The sequence below is a fragment of the Erythranthe guttata genome, chromosome 4 (assembly GCF_056151865.1).
Source record: "Erythranthe guttata isolate IM_541 chromosome 4, IM_541, whole genome shotgun sequence".
Taxonomy (NCBI): Eukaryota; Viridiplantae; Streptophyta; class Magnoliopsida; order Lamiales; family Phrymaceae; genus Erythranthe; species Erythranthe guttata.
This window is the reverse complement of record NC_142536.1, coordinates 3,717,271-3,740,556: the sequence shown is the minus strand read 5'-3', so window position 1 is coordinate 3,740,556 and position 23,286 is coordinate 3,717,271. Positions and strand designations below refer to the sequence as shown.

General features: G+C 40.2%; 4 protein-coding genes across 4 annotated transcripts; 2 read left to right on the top strand and 2 right to left on the bottom strand.

The window, feature by feature from the left end:
• Positions 1–196: 196 nt before the first annotated feature.
• LOC105966307 (FRIGIDA-like protein 3) lies at positions 197–4,140 on the bottom strand. The gene is made up of 4 exons (XM_012990900.2): positions 3,829–4,140; positions 1,867–2,869; positions 1,470–1,648; positions 197–880 (listed from the first exon to the last, which is right to left on the bottom strand). The coding sequence occupies exons 2-4, from the start codon at positions 2,855–2,857 to the stop codon at positions 422–424; spliced, it is 1,629 nt and encodes a 542-aa protein (XP_012846354.2). The 5' UTR covers positions 2,858–2,869; positions 3,829–4,140; the 3' UTR covers positions 197–421.
• A 1,192-nt stretch (positions 4,141–5,332) lies between these two features.
• Positions 5,333–8,756, top strand: BIR1 (BAK1-interacting receptor-like kinase 1). The gene is made up of 3 exons (XM_088816501.1): positions 5,333–5,632; positions 6,310–7,250; positions 7,502–8,756. Exons 2-3 carry the CDS (start codon positions 6,393–6,395, stop codon positions 8,510–8,512), a joined length of 1,869 nt encoding a protein of 622 aa, XP_088672627.1. The 5' UTR covers positions 5,333–5,632; positions 6,310–6,392; the 3' UTR covers positions 8,513–8,756.
• A 7,217-nt stretch (positions 8,757–15,973) lies between these two features.
• On the top strand, positions 15,974–18,609 carry LOC105966485 (Thioesterase/thiol ester dehydrase-isomerase superfamily protein). Its single transcript, XM_012991075.2, has 5 exons — positions 15,974–16,831; positions 16,960–17,137; positions 17,288–17,757; positions 18,018–18,146; positions 18,286–18,609. Exons 1-5 carry the CDS (start codon positions 16,445–16,447, stop codon positions 18,439–18,441), a joined length of 1,320 nt encoding a protein of 439 aa, XP_012846529.1. The 5' UTR covers positions 15,974–16,444; the 3' UTR covers positions 18,442–18,609.
• On the bottom strand, positions 18,583–22,798 carry LOC105956085 (formin-like protein 2). The gene is made up of 4 exons (XM_088816500.1): positions 20,947–22,798; positions 20,617–20,822; positions 19,976–20,220; positions 18,583–19,516 (listed from the first exon to the last, which is right to left on the bottom strand). Exons 1-4 carry the CDS (start codon positions 22,590–22,592, stop codon positions 18,746–18,748), a joined length of 2,868 nt encoding a protein of 955 aa, XP_088672626.1. The 5' UTR covers positions 22,593–22,798; the 3' UTR covers positions 18,583–18,745.
• Positions 22,799–23,286: the final 488 nt, after the last annotated feature.

Here is a 23,286-nt window from a genome sequence, read left to right as displayed (position 1 = left end):
TCTTTTCAAAGTGTACTTTCGAATTTGCAATATTTACAAGGACTAGAGAAAAAAAAACTAATTTAGTTATTCTTTGATAATTGGTAATTACTTTAGCTATTTTTTTTTTAAATACCAATATATTGTAAAATTAAAGTTATAATAAAGGTACTAAAAGTGAACACAGCAAGAAAAAAAAATAAAAAATTAATGCAGATTCGAGAAACAAAGAGATTAATACAACATTATAAACACAACATTAGAAACAGTTGCATCTGTTAAAAGCATGGTAATATTAGCTTTTACAACAACAGACTAGAAATTAACAAATATTAAAATTCTCCCAGGAGGTCGAACATATTACACAATTAAAAAAAACAAATAGGAAAATAACAGGGTCAACACTAACAGTCAACGGATCAAATCATCATCATCGTCATCATCAGTGCAGGTAGGTAGTAGTCTGGTACTGGTGGTAGCCATTTCCAAAGAAGCTTCCATGATTAGGCGAAAAGTTATAACCACCACCGCCGAAAAACGAAGGAACTTGATGGTGATGGTGGTGAAGATGGTGGTGGTCGGTGGGCCCCGCGTAAGCAGCGTAAGTGGGCCTCTCGTAGATGTACTGGGGGTACCTATCGGTCGTTCTAGCGGTGTGGGTGACAGCGACATTAGCAGCAGCCACTCGAGGTGGTGGTGGTGCGTGTACACCACTTGCACGGGGTCGTTTGGACTGCGGTTTTCCAACTTCTGTTGCTCTTTTTTTGTCGGCTTTGGCTTTTTCGATTTCGATGAGTTGTTTCTGGAGTGGGTCTGTTGGGAATTGGTGCTCGAGTTTGTGGTCTTCGATGCACTTTATTACAGCTTTTAGTGATGTCAGCTCTTTCTCATTCACATCGCTCTGCAATCGAAGAACCATCATTACAACCTTAAAATGAATATAAACCCTCCAAGTACTTGTTTGGATAAGTTTCGATAAGATAAAATTATGCAATCGTGTGAGAACCCATTGTATAATCGGACCAGGGGAGATATCATACACATCCTTCAATAAACAAAGAAAATAGCTCATTTTTCATAATCGCACTAACCAAACATCAAATAAGACCTGGTTATTTTATTAATCATGGCTTATATTACCAACCAAACGAGGGCCAAGTGGATGAACAACTAAGTATAGCTGTTAGCAGCTTCTAGAGAAGTTGCATCTAAGAACCTAAATTATGGGGCAGAATCCTAATAGAAGAGGAAAATAGTCCCAAAAGTAAATTTGAACATGCTCTCGGCACAAATCGGTATATTGGGTTGCGATATCTTTTGGTTTTTCAGATATTGCACAGCGCAGATAAGTGACTAGTGAAGACTTATCTGTAATATTCGGTTGACTTTGAGGTTTTAGGCAAACTGTAATAATATTAATGATCTTGTAGAAATAGATAAGCAGAGAGAACTTTTGAGAAGTAAAAGTCAGATTCAGCAAAGGAATGAACCTGTGTAGAAGAAGTGGGCGATGCGTTCCCAGGTTTGGCAGACGATTGCACTTTTTTGGCCTCGGATAAGTAAGATTTGAGTAGAGAAATGGGTGAAAACTGATCGGTGAGCTCGAATGCAAAAGCTAAATTGACTGCGTCGATGTGTCTTCCGTTCTTTATCAGTACATCAATCACACCTGGCAAGACAAGTAATAAAAAGTGGACACATAAATCTTCATAATCTGGAAACTGGAATTAGTAAAGCATTATTCAGAGAGTTAGAGAGAGATTACCACAAAGTAAGGGTGAGTATCGATATGAATTAAAAGAGAGAGTACGGAGTCATATAGATAAAAAAAAAAAAAGGAATGTATTTACACATTGGATTAACATAACATATTCCAAATAAACCAACCTGGCATTTTGTCCGACAACCCAAGGAAACGACACAACTCAGCCGTTTGGCGACGGCGAGAAACCATAGGTATCAACTTGGACAAGCTCTCCTGATCGAAATCTGAATTGATGCCAAAAGTAGCCAGAAGTTGTAGGAATGCATGCGCTTCCAAAGAATTCCCATTGCTCGCATCAGCATCGAGATAATCCAGCTTTGGCTTCCAATCCTCAGCAATAGCTTTTGCTCTCTCCTTAGCATTCCCATCAAGACTTACAGACAAACTGCAAAGGCACTCCATGAGCATGATACAAGTACGGCGAACGCCCAACAGATTCGAATCTTTTCTAGCATCCAAATTCTGCATGTCGATGTTATAGAAGCCCTTCAGAGAGTCCAAAACCAAAGAGGCGGGGTCCGCAGCAGCCTCGAGTGCAATCGGAATTTCCTCCCTTAGAATAGCAAGATTCTTGCGATTGTCCGATATGAATTTGTGCAGACCTTCCGAGTTCATCTCTCGGCACAGTATTACTAAATCTGGATATGACTTGACCTGCACGTTCATATTCACGAGAGGCTTTTTCGTAATTTCAGCGTTACTGTTGGAAACCATGGCCTCGGTTATCTTTTCCTCAGTTTTAGTGATGGGTGAATCTTCTTCAGCAAGTGGATTCTGCATAGCGGATAGAATAGCAGAGACAGCAGCATCTCGCTTGTCTTGGAGCCTCTCGAGCGATACCTGCTCACTGGCAATAACAGCAGCTTTGCGCTTGTCCAATGCATCTTTGGATTCGGATATTTTGTGTTCGAATTCCTTTTCTTGCTCTTCTAGCTCGGTGAAACGACGTTTCAGAGACTTTTGAAGGCCGTGGAAATGCTCCTCGAGCTGCTGCCATTTCAAATTGAGAGTGATGGACCTGTGGCTTTCGAGTTCTGCAAATGCTTTCTGGAGTTGTTGTATCTTAGAGGCTGTGGAATCCATCAGAGTGGTGGAGGATAAGTTGTCTTCCATGACATAGATATCCTGGACGAAATACGAGCATATTATCAGCTCTAGTGCAAAAACAAGGGCAGCTGGATTTGAAACAGCGAATCATATGAAAACTAAAATCTAACTAAATATGAACAGTTATTTAATACAATCTCGAGGTAGAGAGGAATGTAGAAAAATTAAGGAGTGCGTATACCAAGGAAAGCAGGCTGAGATTTCACAAACGTATGCAAGATACTTCGACAGGTAAATACAAAGCAAAAACAAACCATCTAGAGAAATAAACGATTCAGCAGGAACTACAACTCATTAACACAGATGACATACAAACAAATACAGCAATCTGCATCGACATGTAAATTTTTTAGAGTTTGTGAGTCAATTAGTCATGGTATCTCGAGCTTAATCGTGGCGTTTTAGCTGCTGGATTTGCTTCATTACAATGCTGGCATGAATGACGACTCTTAATATATACACTGCGAGCGAAAAACTGCTTATCCTAAGAAGGAACTGTCGAACAACAAGACAGCCATTTCAATGGCTGCAGTTCCGATTTACATGAATTCTTCGATCGAGTACTCCCTCTGTTTCTCTTTAAACATGCACACAAATTAGCAGTCCTAATAAATAGCATCCATTTTAACATAAAAGACCAAAATTACCCTTTACATAAGAAGCAAAAATTAGAAACGAGACCATACCAAACTACATGTCAAACCCTAGCCACTAATCGATACTCAGATCAGGAAAATAATGATAATAGAAAAAAAAATTGACGACAATCATGAAAGAATAAATACACAGCAGCAACTGGAATTGATAAATGCAGCTGCAATTAGCATAAAAAATAACACAATTTTGGAAAGCACGCAAGGAAACTCAGCTGAACAAACCAAAAAAAAAAAAAAAAGTAAATACAAAATAGCAATAGAGAGTTGATCTGGAAGTGCAGTGAGAGAAAGTAAACAAAAGAGATAAGAGGTGAAACTCACGGATCGCTGGCGGCGAAAGACGACAGAGTGCGGCGAATTACGGCGGTTGGAAGCAGGAAATTCAGGTCATGTTTTTTTTTTTTTTTTGGCTGGGAGCGAGGGTTTGTGTAGATAGAGAGCGAATCCCTAGAGAGAGAGAGAGAGAGAATGTTTTTGGAAAGAGGAAAGTTGAGGAGAGAGAATGAGAGGCTGTATTTATGACAACTCACTGACTCTTCCGACAGCTACACGAACAAAAGCACGCACGCTGACATCACATGCACACATCCCCCCCCCCTTGTGACCTTTGCCTTTTTTGTCGTTACCCCTCCCAAAATTGCTATTGCCACACCCCACCCCTCTTATTTTTTTGTTTGTGCATGGGCTTAGTTAGCATATAATAAGCCCAAAACTTATAACTATATTAATAGGGCCCAATGTAAATCGAAGCCCAAATTAATATTTCGTGTCCATAACTAATTGATTTAGTATATAAATAGTTTAATATTATTGTCATTTATTGCAGAATATTTTTCTTACATTCTCTTGGGTTTTCGCAGGAATTAAGCTCCGGCGCCCTAACGTGTGTGTTACATGGAGAACACCTTGTTTTTTGAAATGCAATTGAAGAATGTTGTTGCATGACTGTTTTGATTCTCGAATATTTATTGCAGGTTCGAGAATTATCTTGAGTTAATTTATTGTTGACTGCACCACTGTGATTGTTCAGTAGAAAAATACCATCGACATCCATTTTTCTTAAACAAATAAATAAAAGGACAATAAAAGATTAAAAGGCATGAAAAAATAGGTGAAATTACAATGTGGAAAAGGTTTCAACAAATTAACACGTGGAGATTGATCATTGGTTGTACAAGGATTTTTTCTCCACCATTAAACCCAAAATGAAAATAAGTAAAAGTCAAGCTCTTCGGGTCACAACTCAGGAAGGGCTTGTTTGGTGTCAATTTTTCCAAAATCAAATTTCACTTTATTTTATGAAAATAATATTTTTATTCCCTCAAACTAATCAATATATCAAACACAATTACACAATATTTACACACCTCTACTATTTATCATTTTTTGATTAAAAATCACAAATATAAACGAAATATTATTAAAATATTTTCAAATCGATATTACATTCGATAAAGTGTAAAAAAAAAATCAAATCTATCTATTTTTTGTATATCATTGTGTATTTTCAAATCAATATTATTGTGTATGACCAAAACATAGAAATTTCCGGATTCCGCTGATTTCGATCCGAAAATTTCCGATTTTGAAATAACTTCTTTCATTTCAATTTCTGAAATTCGATTTCAATTTTTTGGAACATAATTGGAACTAGTTTTTGTCCTTCCGAAAAAAATATTTTTTTTCTTCTCAAAAGAGCTTACATATTCCGATTCGATCTGTCCGATTGACACCCCTAGATATAACCCAACAAACATGAAATAAAAACTTAAAATGTCTTCCACTAAATATAACAAATAATTCCCAAAAGATGAATAAGAAAAATATTCTTGAAACATACATACAAAAAAAAAACATTTAATTATTAAAATATATTCCTCTTATAATAATATCCGAAGAAAAAAAGAAAAGAAAAGGCCAAAAACAGTAGTGAAATTTGCAGGCGAGTGGGAAAACTCGAGAGCAACAAAAAGACCAAAGATGAAAGAATTCAAAGTCTTTGCCCTCCCTTCTTTGACCCGAAACTCCTCAACAGTGACACCCATTACCAATTTATCTTAGCATCCATTTTTCATTCTTCCTCAAAATATTCATAATACCTATTTTTTTCTCTCAAAGATCTCTGGTAATAAATACTTCTTACTCCTCTCAATCCTTCTTCTTTCGGTACTTATTTGTATGATTTCATTTGTTATTATTTATTTCTGTTAGCAGATTGATTTAATTTCTAATTGAAAAAATAATGCTTTTTTTTTCAAGAAAGACTTGATTTTTATTCTGTATTTTCAATTTTCCAATCACTTTCTAGAGCTATTGGAGTTGGTTTGAAGTTTATTGGGTTTCTTGATTGATAAAATTTTGTGGGTTTCTTGTAATTTTTTATGGGGTTTTGTAGTTTTGAGTTAATTTTGTGTGGGTTTGTGATTTTTCCATTATGTTGTGTAAGGAAGAATTTTTGAAGTTTCTTTCTATTTGGGGCTGCTCAATTAATTACCTTTTTTCCCTTCTTACATAATTAGGTTATGTTTTCCTGTCGTTTTTCGCATTCATAATCTCGAATCGAAGCAATTACTGAGTTGATATCTATGTGTATATACATACCTATAAGTAATTGATCAAGTTTATTCCTACTGTCAGTTAGTCCTCTTGTAAAATCTTTATACCGTCTTCACGTAGTTCGCATTGCATCCTAGGTTCTGGTTTTCGCTTGTTTGTACCTTTTTTCGGTTTATCCTCTTAACTTATTACATCTATAGTTTGGGGTTTCTTGTTTTGATTGTGTTTGGTTTTCTTTTCTTTCAGGGAACCCATAAAAAAACGCGAGCCTCGTCATGCACCAAACACCATCATTGAGTTGATTCGCATTCTCGGTTCTTGTTCAAGTTATGGCTGTTCTATTACCAAGAATAGTATCGAATTCCAAAGCGCCCTCTTTTCTAGTTACTGCCCTTATCTTGTTCCTATTAACCGAACCGTTGAGCCAAGCCGCTCAAAGTGATGTCGATTGCCTCAGAGCGATAAAAGACACTCTCGACCCCTTAAACAAACTAGCATCCCTATGGAATTTCAACAACAGCACGGAAGGGTATATATGTAAATTCACCGGAGTCGAATGCTGGCACGAGAATGAAAACAAGGTCCTAAATATCCGACTACCGGACATCGGCCTCAAAGGCGAATTCCCTCAAGCTATTTCCGGTTGTTCTTCGATGACAGGCTTAGATCTCTCGAGCAATAATATAAACGGAACAATTCCAACTAACATCTCAAAATTGCTCCCTTTTGTCACAAGCCTCGATCTCTCGTCAAACGAGTTATCCGGAGAGATTCCGGTGGATCTTGCAAATTGCTCGTTCTTGAATATCCTGAGGCTCGATAATAATCAGTTGACCGGTCAAATCCCACCTCAGATCGGCCTGCTTAATCGTATAAAGACTTTCTCCGTGACGAATAATCGGTTGAGTGGACCCGTTCCTCAGTTTATAAACGCTAGTGTGCCGGTGGAGAACTATGCGAATAACAATGGGCTTTGTGCTAAGCCTTTGCCGCCTTGTATCGGGCCCCCAAAGAAAACGCATACTGCGACGATTGTTGGAGCGGCTGTGGGTGGGTTGACTTTTGCAGCTTTGGGAGTTGGTATCGGTATGTACTTCTTTCTGCATAAGGTCTCGAGGAGAAAGAGGGAAGAAGATCCTCTTGGCAATAAATGGGCAAGGATTATCAAGGGTACTAAACGGATTAAGGTACTTAATTACTGTCGGAATGTTTTTGTTTTTTTTCGGAATATTTAAAGCTAACTTTGAAATAGTTGTCATCTTTTCGGGAGTTTTTAAAACGACACTTAATACAGGAAAAAAAGTTATACGGCTGTAAAGTGACACTTAAAAATGAAGGGAGGGGGGGGGGAGTAGTTTCTTCAACCCTCCTTGTATCCCATTTTTACGTGCTCAAAGAATTTTTCGTGTTTGAAAATGACCAAATTACCCCTCTGCAGCTTTCGATGTTCGAGAGTACGGTTTCAAAAATGAGCCTGAACGATCTAATGAAAGCCACAAACGACTTCAGCAAAGAGAACATAATCGGTACGGGAAGAACCGGGACAACGTACAAGGCACTACTCGAAGACGGAACCTCGCTCATGGTGAAGAGATTACAAGACACTCAACACTCGGAGAAAGAATTCACTTCCGAAATGTCCACGTTGGGAAAAGTAAAACACCGCAACCTAGTCCCACTCCTAGGTTTCTGCGTGGCCAAGAAAGAACGATTCTTGGTCTACAAGCTCATGCCAAACGGAACCCTATACGACAAACTACACAGTCTCAACGAGGGCGACAAAATCATGGATTGGCCACTAAGGCTCAAAATCGGAATTAAATCAGCAAAAGGGTTCGCATGGCTCCACCACAGCTGCAATCCAAGAATCATCCACCGAAACGTGAGCTCGAAATGCATTCTATTGGATTCCGATTTCGAGCCCAAGATTTCCGATTTCGGCCTCGCGAGGCTCATGAATCCGGTCGACACTCATTTGAGCACTTTCGTGAACGGAGAGTTCGGCGACTACGGTTACGTTGCTCCGGAGTATGCTAGAACTTTGGTGGCAACTCCAAAGGGCGATGTGTATAGTTTTGGGGTGGTGCTTTTGGAATTAGTGACGGGGGCAAAACCGACTTTTGTCAAGAAAGCACCGGAAAGTTTTAAAGGGAATCTAGTGGAGTGGGTAACGCAGCTTACCGCGGAATCTAAGCTGCACGATGCTATTGATGAGTTCTTGGTGGGGAAAGGGTACGATGGGGAAGTTTTTCAGTTTCTTAAAGTTGCATGTAATTGTGTGGGGCCCGCTCATAAGGAGAGGCCGACTATGTTTGAGGTTTATCAGCTTTTGAGAGCTATTGGGCAAAGGTATGATTTTACGACCGAGGACGATTTGTTGGTTCTTTCGGATGAAGGGAGTAATCGTGCGGACCATGTGGAGCTTATTGTTGCGAGAGATCGTGCGTAGGGAGATCTTTGCTGAGAATACTTATACGTATATGTATTCGTATACCGGTGAATAGAATGTTCTTTTTTAAACCGTGTTTGTGTATATTATTATATGTTGTTTGTGGCGATGTAATAACTTTTGTTTTTGTTTGAATCGATTTTCGTTTTTTTATGTAATAGGGCCTGTGGTTAATGCACACACAAGCTACTTGGATCCTGTTTATTCATGTTTTGCTAGTGATCAAGTGTGTTGCTTGGATTTATTGTTGTGTTTGTTTGATTTTCTTGATGAAAATCAGGTGTGTTTTTTTGCCACTTTGAAGTTAAAAATTAATTCTAATTTTGTTCCAAAAAATTGGAAAATTCGGAATTGGAATTTTAGAAATTGGAAGGAAATTGTTGTTTTAAAATCGGATTTGATTCAGTGGAATTCGAAATTTCTATTTTTTAGTCATCTATAATATAAATCATTGCATCCGTTTCTAAATAGATGTCGGTTTTCATATTTGCACAAGTTTTAAGAATCTCAAAAAATGTGTCGTGATTTTAGGAAAATAGATATTATTAGACAAAAATATTCTTATTTACTAATTAATATATGGAGAGTGTCGAAGAGTTAATAAGGGAATACAAATATTGTGGAACGGAATACATAATAGATATTTAATCGTAACTGATGCGGTTGGGTTATTCCGCTTCGAGGAATCTCGAATCTTTAAGTCCGTTCCATGTTAGGCCTGTTCGTCGCGAACCTGCAAAAGGGACCGGGAGAGGTGCTCCCGGCGTTAGCACTCCGACGCCCAAGTTAGAACACCTCAAAGATTCGGAGATAAATATGTTCGAGAGAAAATAGTGTATTAAGATCAAGAATACCCACCTTGAGGGTTTATGAACCCTCTATTTATAGTAGAGGTTTTCCGGATGCCATTGCTTCTATCCAATTCGATTAATAGAATCGTTTCAAGTCCATGACAATAAGTCTTAGTGGTTAAGTTATGAATATATTTTCTATTCTTAGTGTCTAAGTTATGAGGTGGCATTTTCAGCTCGTCGCTCGACACTCGTCACTCGGTGCTCAACGCTCGGTGGTTTGTCGCTCGGGACTCGACACTCGGTGTTCGTCGGCTCGTCGCTCGATGCTCGTTGGCTAGTCGCTCGGGACTCGACACTCGGTGCTCGGCACTCGGCACTTGGCACTCGTGAGCTATCTTTAGCTCATTTAGGGGTCTCCAGCTCGTCGAATAACTCTCAAGTCTCCAGCTCCTCGAGGGTCTCCTACCTCGTCTCTATTCACAATGTATTATATTCTTTGGGCATACACTTGTGGGCTCAATGTTTTGGGCCATTTATAAAGATTCGATGAAATGGGCCAAGCCTAGATCCCATGTGGTCTTATCTCCTCTCTGAGTGTGGGCCAACTCTGTTGGGCCTTGCCTTATTGGGCCCTGCGAATCTGTCCGGATCAACTAGTCCCCCACTCCAAGTTGAACGCGAGAATACGAATTGATCAGCTTGGAGTATGCGTTATTTTCTTAACCCACCGACTATATTCTTAGCCAATTTTTCTTGGGGGTTGGTTATGTTATGCTATGATTTCTCGCCGGGTCAGACTTCTTGGCGAAATGGTGAGTTCGTGCTTGTTTGGCCGGATGAAGCTCGTATCATTTGATTGGGTAAATGAGCTGAAGAGCTCGGCCAACCATTTTCCTATTCCATTCGGTTTCCCATTCAAATTATTTCTTAGCTGCAAACTCCAGTGCATTACACAAAATCTTATATTTTAGTTCCAGGAAAATCGAGAAAGAAAAGGTACAGAGATATTCAATACACTGCCATTTCTTGCTTCATTTTTTGTGCAATTTTTCAATGCTTAGTTAGATCAATTTCATGTTTCTTGATTTTATTTTTTTATTTGAGGTTTATATCAGTGCATTTCGATCTATAATAATCTTTCAATTAAGATCGTGCTCGTTATCGCGAAGTATGAAAAGCTCGTGCTTCCTACTCAGATAGATTTTCTATTTAACGAGCTCGTGCTCGCTACCCGAATATCCGGATAGATTTTCTATTTTAACGAGCTCGTGCTCGCTACCCGAATGCTTGGATAGATTCTGTTTAACGAGGTCGTGCTCGCTACCCGAATGCTCGGATAGAGTTTTCGTTTTAACGAGCTCGTGCTCGCTACCCGAATGCTCGGATAGATTTCCTTTTTAACGAGCTCGTGCTTGCTACCCGAATGCTTGGATAGAGTTTTCGTTTTAACGAGCTCGTGCTCGCTACCCGAATGCTCGACTAGATTTTCTTTTTAACGAGCTCGTGCTCGCTACCCGAATGCTCGGATAGAGTTTTCGTTTTAACGAGCTCGTGCTCGCTACCCGAATGCTCGAATAGAGTTTCCGTTTTAACGAGCTCGTGCTCGCTACCCGAATGCTCGGATAGATTTTCTTTTTAACGAGCTCGTGCTCGCTACCCGAATGCTCGGATAGATTTTCTTTTTAACGAGCTCGTGCTCGCTACCCGAATGCTCGGATAGAGTTTTCGTTTTAACGAGCTCGTGCTCGCTACCCGAATGCTCGGATAGATTTTCTTTTTAACGAGCTTGTGCTTGCTACCCGAATGCTCGGATAGATTTTTAACGAGCTCGTGCTCGCTACCCGAACACTCGGATAGATTTTCTATTTTACGAGCTCGTACTCGCTACCCGAATATTCGGATAGATTTTTCATTTCATCTCGTTGAGCTCGTGCTCATTTCATGTTTGAACAGCTTTTCGTACCATGCATACTTAATCAATTCTTCAATACAATATATCATTAATAAAATGCTCCCTGAATAAACCAGTATTGTAGTCACACCCATTTATAGATTTAATCAGCTATATCAACGTACTCCTTTTCTCTTTGAATATTTTGGTAAAAACAATTTTGTAAAGCATTTGAAGATGAACTTTTCGAAAATTTACCAGGTCATCAGCAGAGCTCCAACAAGGCCGTGCTTTATTATTTCTTTCGAGGCTCCTCATGGATCCTTGAGCTACAAGGAATCCTCCGGGGTAATCGAAAAGGCTCGAACCAAAGCTCGCGGTGAATTAATGAGTTAGAGCTATTTCGATAGTATCATTCTCATCGTGTAACAACGATCTTTTGCACCTGTAATCACAATTCTCTACCACGTCTTCCGAGACAAAGACATAAAGTCGAGACAAATCATATGTTTTGAAGAAAAACTTTCGAGTGGAACAATATTAACCGTTTTATGTAGAAAGTTGCCGATGTCATGATAATTAAAAGAAACCACGGGTCCATCCCGTACAATTAAAACATATACAACTTCGTGTATCTCTCCTAGTCACTAGCTTTGTAGAGTAATTTGCGAGTTTCTCTACTCTACACCCAACGAAAAACAAACAAAAAACATAAATCAAATCGTAAACAAGAAACACGTTATGTGTAAAAACCTTCATTGTTAGTTATTCTCACATAAGATAGCCTCATTCGTAGTAAACGAGCTCCTTCGAGAGCTCAATTCAATAATCAAGGCCATGATTGAGTCACTTATCACACGAATTTGATAATAAATTTGGCAGATCGTATGCGATATTCAAACAAAATTCACTTTATTGGTAATAACGTGAGCTAACATGCTTGTACAAAATGAAATCAAACCTCTTGCTAAATTAACGCATGTACAAACTTATAGTTACTTGCAACATCGAAATTGAGTGAAAGTCCAAATTATGATTAGCTTCATCTGTAATCGCAACTTTTTAAGATTCATTTTAAAAATCATTGGCCACGCATAATCGAGCTACCTAAACACTACTTTTGGTAAACATTTATCAAATATGTGCACAATCCAATTTTAGAAAAATCAATGCGAGTAGAATTGCTGGCTGAATCTTATAGCCAAAATATCCATATTCTAATTCTTAAACACAATCAAGTAATAAACAAGTTATATAAGATCTCAAATTCATCCTCTGTCACAATTCAGCCCTTACCGAGTAAATTTTCTCAAAATATTTTTCAACATGTGAGCAGTTATTGCCTTCGAGATTCATGCACAAAATTAAATTAGAATTCACCTCGTAGTGTGACTAGGAGAAACTCGGGATCCCATGGGTTCGTTCTCGAGAGGTAGGCGTGAGCCTCATAAGACCGATGCGGAAAGTCGGGTGAGCCGATGCGGGGCTCTTTCGAGAAGTCCAACAAACTGAGCTATTCTGGGCACTAAGGAATCCGCATGGGAATCAAAGACATAGGAGAATCGAACTTGCACAAAAAAACTCATCCGGTTATTTCGTGTTTTCAACAGGTAATGATAAATAAAGTCAAGCTCTATTGAGTTCATAGAAATAAACTCAAGCTTTAGCTCGAGCGAATTAGAGAATATCTACTTCGATAAACAATGATTCTTCCAAGAAACTTAGTTATGATTGTGGAAGAAAGATTTTTTTCCAGAAACTCCGAGTTCGTAACAACCCGAGAATATTAATTCAATTTCGAGGGGTGGAAAGTCGAAATTTTAGGAAGCCCAGTTATAAAAATATTACATAGATTCATTTGATTTGTAAACAAAAGCTTCGGTGCTCATATATGATTAAAAATGCTCGAGACAATTTTGTAAATACTAAACTTGGATACATGTCTATAATTTCAAAGATTTTACCTTACCAGGTGATTAAGAGCAACTTTGAACTTTGAAGAATTTATGTTCGGTGAATGGCTGGATTTGAAAATCCAACAATAGATTTTGTCTCGAAATTCAGGCTCGGTGGGTTGCTCCACAAATCATTTTTCTACAATTAAAACATATACAACTTCGTGTATCTCTCCTAGTCACTAGCTTTGTAGAGTAATTTGCGAGTTTCTCTACTCTACACCCAACGAAAAACGAACAAAAAACAGAGCTAAGAAAACACTAAGCATAGGTTTCGTCTCGCATGGAAACAAATCAAATTCACTCTTACTAACATTTTTGGTTGTTCGCAACATCGGAATTGAGTGCCAACCCTGATTGTAGTTAACTTTCAAAAAACAAAATGGAAAATAAATTTGTCTTGGAAAAATATTGACGAGTGCAGTATAACAACTCAAGAATTAAGCTAAAAAATGTTCACCGAAACAAATTTGATTAAAATAAATTTTAGAAATTCAAAAATCATAGTCCAAGAACTTCAACTTGATAATAGATTTAAGAGATCCATCTTATAAAAAATCGAAGGGGACAACTAGGTCTCCTGGAATTTACTGACTGACTACATCATAAATGACAGGGGACTAGTTCAAAAATCGTTTGAATACCAAATGATTATCTCGTTTTCATCAATCGTGCTATGTGGACCCGATTCTTGGTTTAATAAATCAACATAAAATGTTCTAATTTATCAAACCCTTATGCAATAAGCATGCTATATAATATCTCAAATTCATTTAATTTCAGAAAAATTAAAAGTTCAGTACCTCCCGAGTAAATACAATTCTTCACATCGAGGTGGATTTATATAATTTTATGAGAACTAACCTCGTTAAGTGATAAGAAGAAGTTTGAGTCTTCGTGAATTCAATTTCGAGAAGGAACTCCGCAAGACAAACATGAGCAGGCTCTTTGGAAATATCCAATGGTGTCGAACCCTCTTGAAGGATATGATAAGTGTCGGTCTCCTCCGAAAAACTCCGAGCTTTAGAAAAGCCAGATCTCCTGGAAAGTCAAAACAAAGTTGAACATGATATATGGGATATCAACAAATCGAGATATTCATTGTTTCGCATCTCGCAAGAAGAATATTTCTTAAATACGAAAATTCTCCCTCTATGTCAAAAGCGAAAATCCGTCTTCGAGGAAGGCGCCCTAGGCCCCTTGCTGAGAATGATCGAGTCCAGCTCGGCGCCGGTGAAGGAAAAAGCCGCCATGGCCGTCGAATTCATCACCGCCGATCTCGACAATGTCTGGGCAATTTCAGCCTACGGCGGCGTCCCGATTCTAATCGAATTGTGCAAATCCGGCTCCCTCGCAGCCCAATCGCACGCAGTTGGGGCAATTAGGAATATTTCAACAGTCGAAGATATTAGAGCGTCGTTATCCGAAGAAGGCGCGATCCCTGTTCTAATGGAGCTGCTCGTTTCTGGAAACGTATTAGCTCAAGGAAAAGCAGCCAATTGCATATCGATTCTCGCCTCGAACGGTGAGCATTTTCGTAATTTGTTGTTGCAAGAGAAGGGGTTGCAGAAATTATTAAATTTATTTCACGATTGCCCCCATTCCGATACTTTGGAACACATATTGCGTGCGATTTATTCGTTGCCCGCCTCGAATAGCAGCTACCGTGTTTTAAGTGGATCGACGATGTTTACAGTACAATTATCGGACCTTTTAAAGAGTATTGGCCAGAGGCTTGAGGTGAATACGCGGGGCTTCAAGGAATCAGTAAAATTCGAGCGACGAGGGGGCGCTTGAGCAAGGTGACGACGTCACTCGGTCATGAACAGATGATGTACCCGTCCTTCGTTTTGGAGGGATGATTTCGGGCGAAAGGCTCTGATATTGTATATGATTGGAAATCGACGTCTTACAACTCGATTTTCCCACAGACGGCGCCAATGATGCGGTTGGGTTATTCCGCTTCGAGGAATCTCGAATCTTTAAGTCCGTTCCATGTTAGGCCTGTTCGTCGCGAACCTGCAAAAGGGACCGGGAGAGGTGCTCCCGGCGTTAGCACTCCGACGCCCAAGTTAGAACACCTCAAAGATTCGGAGATAAATATGTTCGAGAGAAAATAGTGTATTAAGATCAAGAATACCCACCTTGAGGGTTTATGAACCCTCTATTTATAGTAGAGGTTTTCCGGATGCCATTGCTTCTATCCAATTCGATTAATAGAATCGTTTCAAGTCCATGACAATAAGTCTTAGTGGTTAAGTTATGAAGATATTTTCTATTCTTAGTGTCTAAGTTATGAGGTGGCATTTTCAGCTCGTCGCTCGACACTCGTCACTCGGTGCTCAACGCTCGGTGGTTTGTCGCTCGGGACTCGACACTCGGTGTTCGTCGGCTCGTCGCTCGATGCTCGTTGGCTAGTCGCTCGGGACTCGACACTCGGTGCTCGGCACTCGGCACTTGGCACTCGTGAGCTATCTTTAGCTCATTTAGGGGTCTCCAGCTCGTCGAATAACTCTCAAGTCTCCAGCTCCTCGAGGGTCTCCTACCTCGTCTCTATTCACAATGTATTATATTCTTTGGGCATACACTTGTGGGCTCAATGTTTTGGGTCATTTATAAAGATTCGATGAAATGGGCCAAGCCTAGATCCCATGTGGTCTTATCTCCTCTCTGAGTGTGGGCCAACTCTGTTGGGCCTTGCCTTATTGGGCCCTGCGAATCTGTCCGGATCAGTAACTTATCGAAATTTCTTCAGAAAACTTCGAAAATACTTCATAAAATGAAAATTGGATTCTAATATGTATTTCTATTAAACAACCAGAAAAAAAAATTTGTTAATTAGAACTTTTGGAATTCGAAATAAGGAGATATTTTCCATTTGTAAAATTGCCGAATGTTCAACTTTCATCGAGTACTAATATTAGTATTAGTATTAATATTAGTAGGAATATTAATATTAATAATAATATTAGTATTAGTATTAAGTATTAAATTTGAGATTATATTGTATGATATATCAAATATTCAATTATTTTTATGTAAAACGTGTTGATTGTGTGGTGTGTGGGCAAGACATTCTCTTTAACTACCAGTTTAATCCTCTTACTAATTCTATAGACAACAATTAACAAACCAAGTCAACCAATAAATAAATTCATTGCCAATTTTCCCACCAACTTTACAGCTAACCCTCAATTTTCCCTCTGAAATTGGGTTTCCACTTTCCCCAAATTCAAAGCAAGAAAAAAACCCCAATCTCAAAATCACTGTTTCTCTGATCTCAAATTCAATAATGGATTCCAATTCCTCCGCCCCCAATCCGATTCCGATCTTCTCCACCTTCACTTCACCATTCGAGGGCTCGCCGAGGAAGAGCGATTCCACTTCTTCAACGAGAAAGCCCCTCAGCCTGTGGCCGGGAATGTACCACTCGCCGGTGACAAACGCCCTTTGGGAAACTAGGTCCAGAATCTTCGAGAGGCTTCTCGATCCCCCACTCGACGCGCCGCCGCAGAGCGAATTGCTCACCAAAACCCCTTCCGGCAGCAGGATGACCATTCTCTACAATTTCTCCACCGATTACATACTCAGGGAGCAGTACAGAGATCCATGGAACGAGGTTAGAATCGGGAAGTTGCTCGAAGATCTCGACGCTCTCGCCGGTACTATTTCAGTCAAGGTACAACATTTTTTTCTTCTTATCAAAATCACATACATATATTGTGTATCTATAAACCTTTTTTATTTGTTGTTTTCATGAGCTAATTAGATTTTTTTTCCTTCTTTTTTCGGCGTTTTTGTAATTAGCATTGCTCGGACGATGATAGTACGACTAGGCCGCTGTATCTGGTTACTGCTTCGGTGGATCGAATGGTGCTGAAGAAGCCTATCAGTGTGGATGTTGATCTGCATATATCGGGTGCCGTTACTTGGGTGGGCCGTTCTTCCATTGAAATACAGCTTGACATCACCCAGCCTGCAACTGGTATAGCCTAGTGTAGTAATATATTCTTTTTATTTCAGGCCGACTTCTTGAAATTCAGCAGCACTTCACCTTCGTAAGGGATTTTACAGTTGCTATAGCATTATACACACATTGAACTAAACGGAGCTTTTTCTCGTCCACATTGGACAGGTGAAGCTGCTGTTACTGACTCAGTTGCTCTAACTGCCACCTTCATTTTTGTGGCTCGTGACTACAAGACCGGCAAAGCTGCTCCTGTAAATCGGCTGAGTCCCGAAACGGAACGAGAAAAGTTTCTCTACGAAGCTGCAGAGGCGAGAAATACGTTGAGAAAAAGTAAGATTACAAACTATAAAAAGGGTATCGAAAATGGAGATATGAATAGATTTCAAGTGTTGCTGGCTGAGGGACGGATCTTCTGTGACATGCCTGCACTGGCGGATAGAGACAGCATTCTTCTCAGAGACACTCGTCTTGAGAACTCGCTGATTTGTCAGCCACAACAGAGGAATATTCACGGCCGGATATTTGGAGGGTTTCTGATGCACAGAGCATTTGAGCTAGCCTTTTCGACTGCTTATGCTTTTGCAGGCATGATGCCTTCGTTTCTTGAAGTTGACCATGTTGACTTTCTAAGACCCGTAAGTATACCCCCCTGACGAATTTCATATTTTAACAAGTGGACTTCAAATTGTAGGCCATTAGTAAATCGAGAACAGAAATGACTGCTTGTGTTTCAATATTTTTTTTATCATGAGAGCTTACTTCCTTAATATCGTTTTCCTCTGCTGTGTCATTGTTACACTTCGGATTCATATTAGTGTAGTAGTATTCCCGATTTTTTGTTTCTACCAAATTTCGTTAGTCGTTATAGAGATAATTTCTTGTGCTGGTGATGTAGGTGGATGTTGGGGATTTCTTGCGTTTCAAATCATGTGTACTGTATACAGAAAACGAGACTTCGGATCAGCCTTTGATCCATTTAGAAGTTGTTGCACATGTTACAAGGCCTGAAATGAGGTCCAGTGAGGTATGCTCAATATTTTTTAAATTTCACTACTTCGGTCTTTTCTTTTCCCTTTTCTTTCTATTTAATGTAAAAGTTTACTAATCGTAATTCGCCGTAATTTGCCCAGTATGATTCGTGATGCACGTAATTTGTCTTGCAGGTGTCGAATAGGTTTTATTTCACATTCACTGTTCGACCAGAAGCAAAGGCATCGAATAACGGACATAGGATCAGAAAAGTGGTTCCAGCTACGGAGGAGGAAGCACGCAGAATTATCGAGCGCATGGATGCTGATTCTTTGCAGTCTTTTTCTTAACCTTTATGTGACCAAATCAACACTATTACACATTTATACATTACATATGAATTAATGTCTAATTTGACCTTTTGTTGTAATCACTCGAACAAGAGAGGGTTTTTTCGTAATTTGATCGTATCTCATGGGATTAAAGCCTTATTGCTTCAAAAGATTTTTCCTTGTATACACCTATGAGACTTATCTTTCAAAATCTTGTACATTCATCTATATAATAAATACAAAATGTCGAAACGAAAATACTTAATTCCTAGAGAAAAAAATAAAAAATTGCCAGGTCGATTCTTGAGAAGCTTCTTCTAAACTAAGAACTCTCACCTGAAACTTGCTGCAGCATTGGGTTAACCGGAATCGGAAATTTATGAGCCGAACTAACCACGGTTTGTTCGTTTATTAACCCAACTTCCTTGCACACCCGATCCAAAACCGTTAGAAAATCTCTCACAACCATAAAGATTCTGAAAGGATGAGCCTCTTCCTTAGCCGAGTTCCCATGGAAATATTCCGTTATCTCTTTCACCAAAGACAGAGCAACGCTTTCTTGAGCTTGGATCCGAATGATCTCCTCCTCCCCCTTTCTCATGAAGCTGTTCATAGACTCCGAAAATTTATGCGGGCCCCATTTTTCCTCGACAGAGACCGCTTCATTTAATCTCACAACTTCTCCTATATTTCCAATTCCCTTCGAAAGCTTGCTGACATCACTGCTGAGCACTTCTGCATCCATGGTGGCAGCTTTCTTGACGTTTGACAGCTCGGAAGTGAGGCTCGAGACTATTTGGAGACCGAGCTTTCTGCATTTGGCATCTTCGTTTGTGGTGGTGGGGTTTTCGTCGCTGTGGTGTGCACCACAGAGACGGGCACCTTCGCTTCTGATAATCTCCTGTACTACGAAATGAAGGAGGGTGGTTTTGCCGTCGGCTCCCTTGATGTCGACCAGCTTGAGGAGGGTGTCGAGTTTGAAGGCGTGTGCATCGCCTCGATTTGTTCCCACGTTCATGCGGTTCCCGGTTTTTAGCACTGCTTCTAGAAGCTTCAGGAACATTCTGCTAGTTCTTAATTCTTCACAAGCTGCCTGTAAGACGTAAAGAGAACTTTTAAGTCGACGTAGGAAAACGAGATATAAAACTGATACCAAATTAATGGAACTCGGGGTATCAAAACTCAAGCAGACATTACATGCAAATCTAGTTATCATGGACACACGACTTAGCCATCATTTAGCAGAATCACATATAAAAAAACGTAAATACGAAGAGCAGAATTTCTCGCACCAACTAATCATTAAGTAAATGGCTTCATATTGGCAGGAGTCTATTGGTATAAACACGGAAAATCACATCCGTAGAACACCATGCTTATCCACTCAACTAATGGTCAGATTGTACCTATAGTTGGTTAATGATATTTCTTCCCATTTTGATGTTAAGCTACTTAAATCCCATTACAGCATACAATTGAATCTTCTCTGGCCTCAAATCGACATATCTTTAAAGAATACACCTAAAAAGCGGATGCTTGTATGAAACAATACCTCCAGAGTAGCAAATGATTTTTTGAGGTATTCGACCTCGAATTCGAAATTCGATACGTATAGCATTGCATCTACTCTTTTGAATGCATAAGGTATATCAAGAACTGCCTTGAGAAATCTTTCCGCGGTGCCAAGCTTTGTAGGAGAAACGTCTTTATATTCTTTTAGCTTCCGTTCCTCTTCCTTCGTCGGTGCCATCTTCAACAAACTTTCAAGAAGCTCTGTACCAAGAGTATCCGTATTGCCTGATTCCATAGGTAAAATGAGTAATTATTTTCGACATTAAAGCCGTCTAAAGAAACTAAAAACACATGTTATGAGTGCACTTTTTTTATTGTCCAAAAGCCCATTCGATAAGTATATTGCAAGAGCTGCTTCATGCTACAAAACTTGCAATATGGATAGTATGTTTTTTCCCTAGTTTCGTATAGAAATGTACGTTTCGATAGAGCAATATTTCAAAAATTGTGGTTCTTGGCAAATAAGAATAATCACTATACATAATTATAAATAATATTATATGCTGACAATAATGAATCCAGCAACAATATAAGAAACGAAACACATCCTGTGCATAGTCTATCGTGGTTTACGATTAACTGATTAAAATTGCATAAACGTAAAAGATGCTTATAGAATACCTTCCAGAAGGCCTTCGCAAACTTCTTCAACAGTCACGTTGAGGGCCCTCAATAGAATTGCGATATTTTGTGCCTTCTTTGGATCAAGAACGTTATTACCGTTTTCTTGTCCGGGCGAGGGAAGAACCTGCCACCTATTTGTTTCCTTTGAATTAGGTTTCGGAGTATTCACAACAAACAATGTCTCGATCATCTCCTCATTCAATCTGCACACAATACAAGTCCAACACATACGCACGATTACTAAACTAAACACAACCAAACGGAAATAAAAAATTAAACTCACGAAGAAGATTGTATGATCCATAAAACGAATTAGGGGATTCGTACTTGAACGAACTGCATTTCAGTTGATCCCAAATCATCTCCCGGTCGGAACTCGCCCTTACTTTATCCCAATGCAGTGTCTTCAGTTTTGGTTTAGGGGTACTCTCGTCATTTCCCTTCGCATCTTGAACTGAGAGCTCGACATTGTTGATTGGGGATACTTTATCCCCATTCGAGGGCAACTCAAATGGAGAAATCAATGTGGGACTTTCAAGAGCAATCGGTCTTGAGGGCACAGCCAGAACAGGTGGCTGAAAACCGGGCTTTTTGCTCGGAGGGGTTGGAGTTTTTGGACTCTCCCATACTTTACTCGGCGGAGGTGGAGGAGGTGGTGGAACAGAAACTGGCGGTGGTGGCGGTGGCGGTGGCGGAGGTGGTGGAGCAATGGTGGTATTATGCTGTACGGGGGTGGTAATACTCGTCGGAGATTCTGTAATCTGATGTTCCGAAGTGTTTGAAATCCTGGGTGATGATGATACATCGCTTCTTGGGGAGAATATATCCGGCGATGATGAACTTGGCGGCGATGGAGATGTGGATTCCTTAGGCGGAGGGGCGAAGGGCATTCGCCGATGATGCGGCGGTGCAATATTCTGAATCTCGATCAAGTCGGGCGATTTCGGAATCGAATTTCTGGGGCTCAGACTATTTGCTGGGGAAAGACTCAACGAAACGGACCTTGCAGGAGACCCGGACCCGGATCCGGAAGGGGAAGATGAATAAGTGGATGAAGAATTCGAAGTGGGCCCATTGAAATTCTCCACTTCTATGGCGGCGAACGCCCTTCTGGAAGCTGATCCAGTTCCGAAAGAACTCTCTCTGCCGTTTAGGGAGCCTTTGGGGGAGTAGAACTCTTCGTCTTCGTCGTCTTTACTTGATCCCGTATGGCTGTTGTTTCGGTGACTTCGCCGGAAACTCTGTTGGGCGTTCAACGGCGGCAACGGGCGGAGCTCCGGCGAGTCCATCTTTCTGGAATTGGAAGTGTTGTTACTGTCATTTGCTATGCTACTGCTTCCGCCGTTGTGGGCGGATCCTCCGCCGGAGGCATGTACATTTGCCAAAGTACCCAGGTACAAGAATTCCGAGCTTGTTTGTGAAGGTCTCTGAAGCTTCGGAACATGGTGGTTGCTCGGACCGCGGTGAAGCGTGGAGGCGGTGCTGGTGCTGTCGGATCTTTGGCTTTTGTTGTTGATGGATGGCGGCGATCTCTGGGTTGTGCTGCTGCGCTTGCGGAGGTGGAGGAAGACGGCGAGTAAGACGATGGCGACGGCGGCGATGACGGCAGCGACGGCTCCTCCGATGAGCTTGGAGGAGGCGGATTTGGAATTGGATTTGGATTTGGAGGCGGGGGGGACGTTGAGGGAGGAGATGTTGGCGGGGACGGAATCGAGTGAAGCGGGGGCGGGAGGCGGCGGCGGCGGAGGGGAGGAGATAGACGGGAAGAATGGAGGGGTGGTGGGGGTGGAGGTGGTGAATGGGTATTTGGGCGGCGCTGTTGGATCAGTTAGGGGAGAAGGGACTGGGGGTTGTGAGTCTTGTGGGAAGAAGGGTTGGTGGAGAATGCGGCGGTGGTGGACGGCGGCGGCGGATAAGGGACGGCGCGTGAGGGATAAGAAGACGATGAGGATGATGATGGTGGTGGTGGGCATTGTTGGCTTTTACTGGTGTAGAGAGAGAGAGTGAGAGAGAGAGAGTAAATGCAAGGTATAAAAGTGTGAAGGAAGTGTGTAACTGTGTGTGTCTGTGTGTGTGTGTGTGAGAGAGAGAGATATAGAGAGAGAAAGTGCAGTACAGAAGAGAGAGAGAGAGAGAGTGAAAAGGGGTGAAAAGAGAAGATACGTGACAGTGAGAGAGTAGATTAGGAAAAAGTGTAGTTGTTGTTAAATAATATAATTAGTAAATAATTGGAGGACTGGATTATTAATTAATTAATGTAATAATAATAATAATAATAATATTATTATTATGTTATCTGCATGAATGAATGAATGTTTATGTATCCAGCTAAGACTCTGCTGTTGAAATTTTGAAATGCCTCTTCTTTCACTCCAATAGTAGAGTCACACTATATATCTATATTAAGGGATTATTTCTATAAATAATTATATTTTAAATATTGCATTCACACCCCTTAGGTTTGCTGAAACTGTAGAAACGCCTCATTTTTTATATTTTTATTTTAAATACGTGTGGTTCATTGAACCAAAAGTGGAGAATCATCATTCAGACTTATTGAATGGTCATTGATTACTATTATGGGAAGCTTTTAGAAACTTTTATGCCTTTACAACCTTTTTTTCTTTTAAGTAATTTATGTACTAGTATTCAGATTGTGGATGGGCA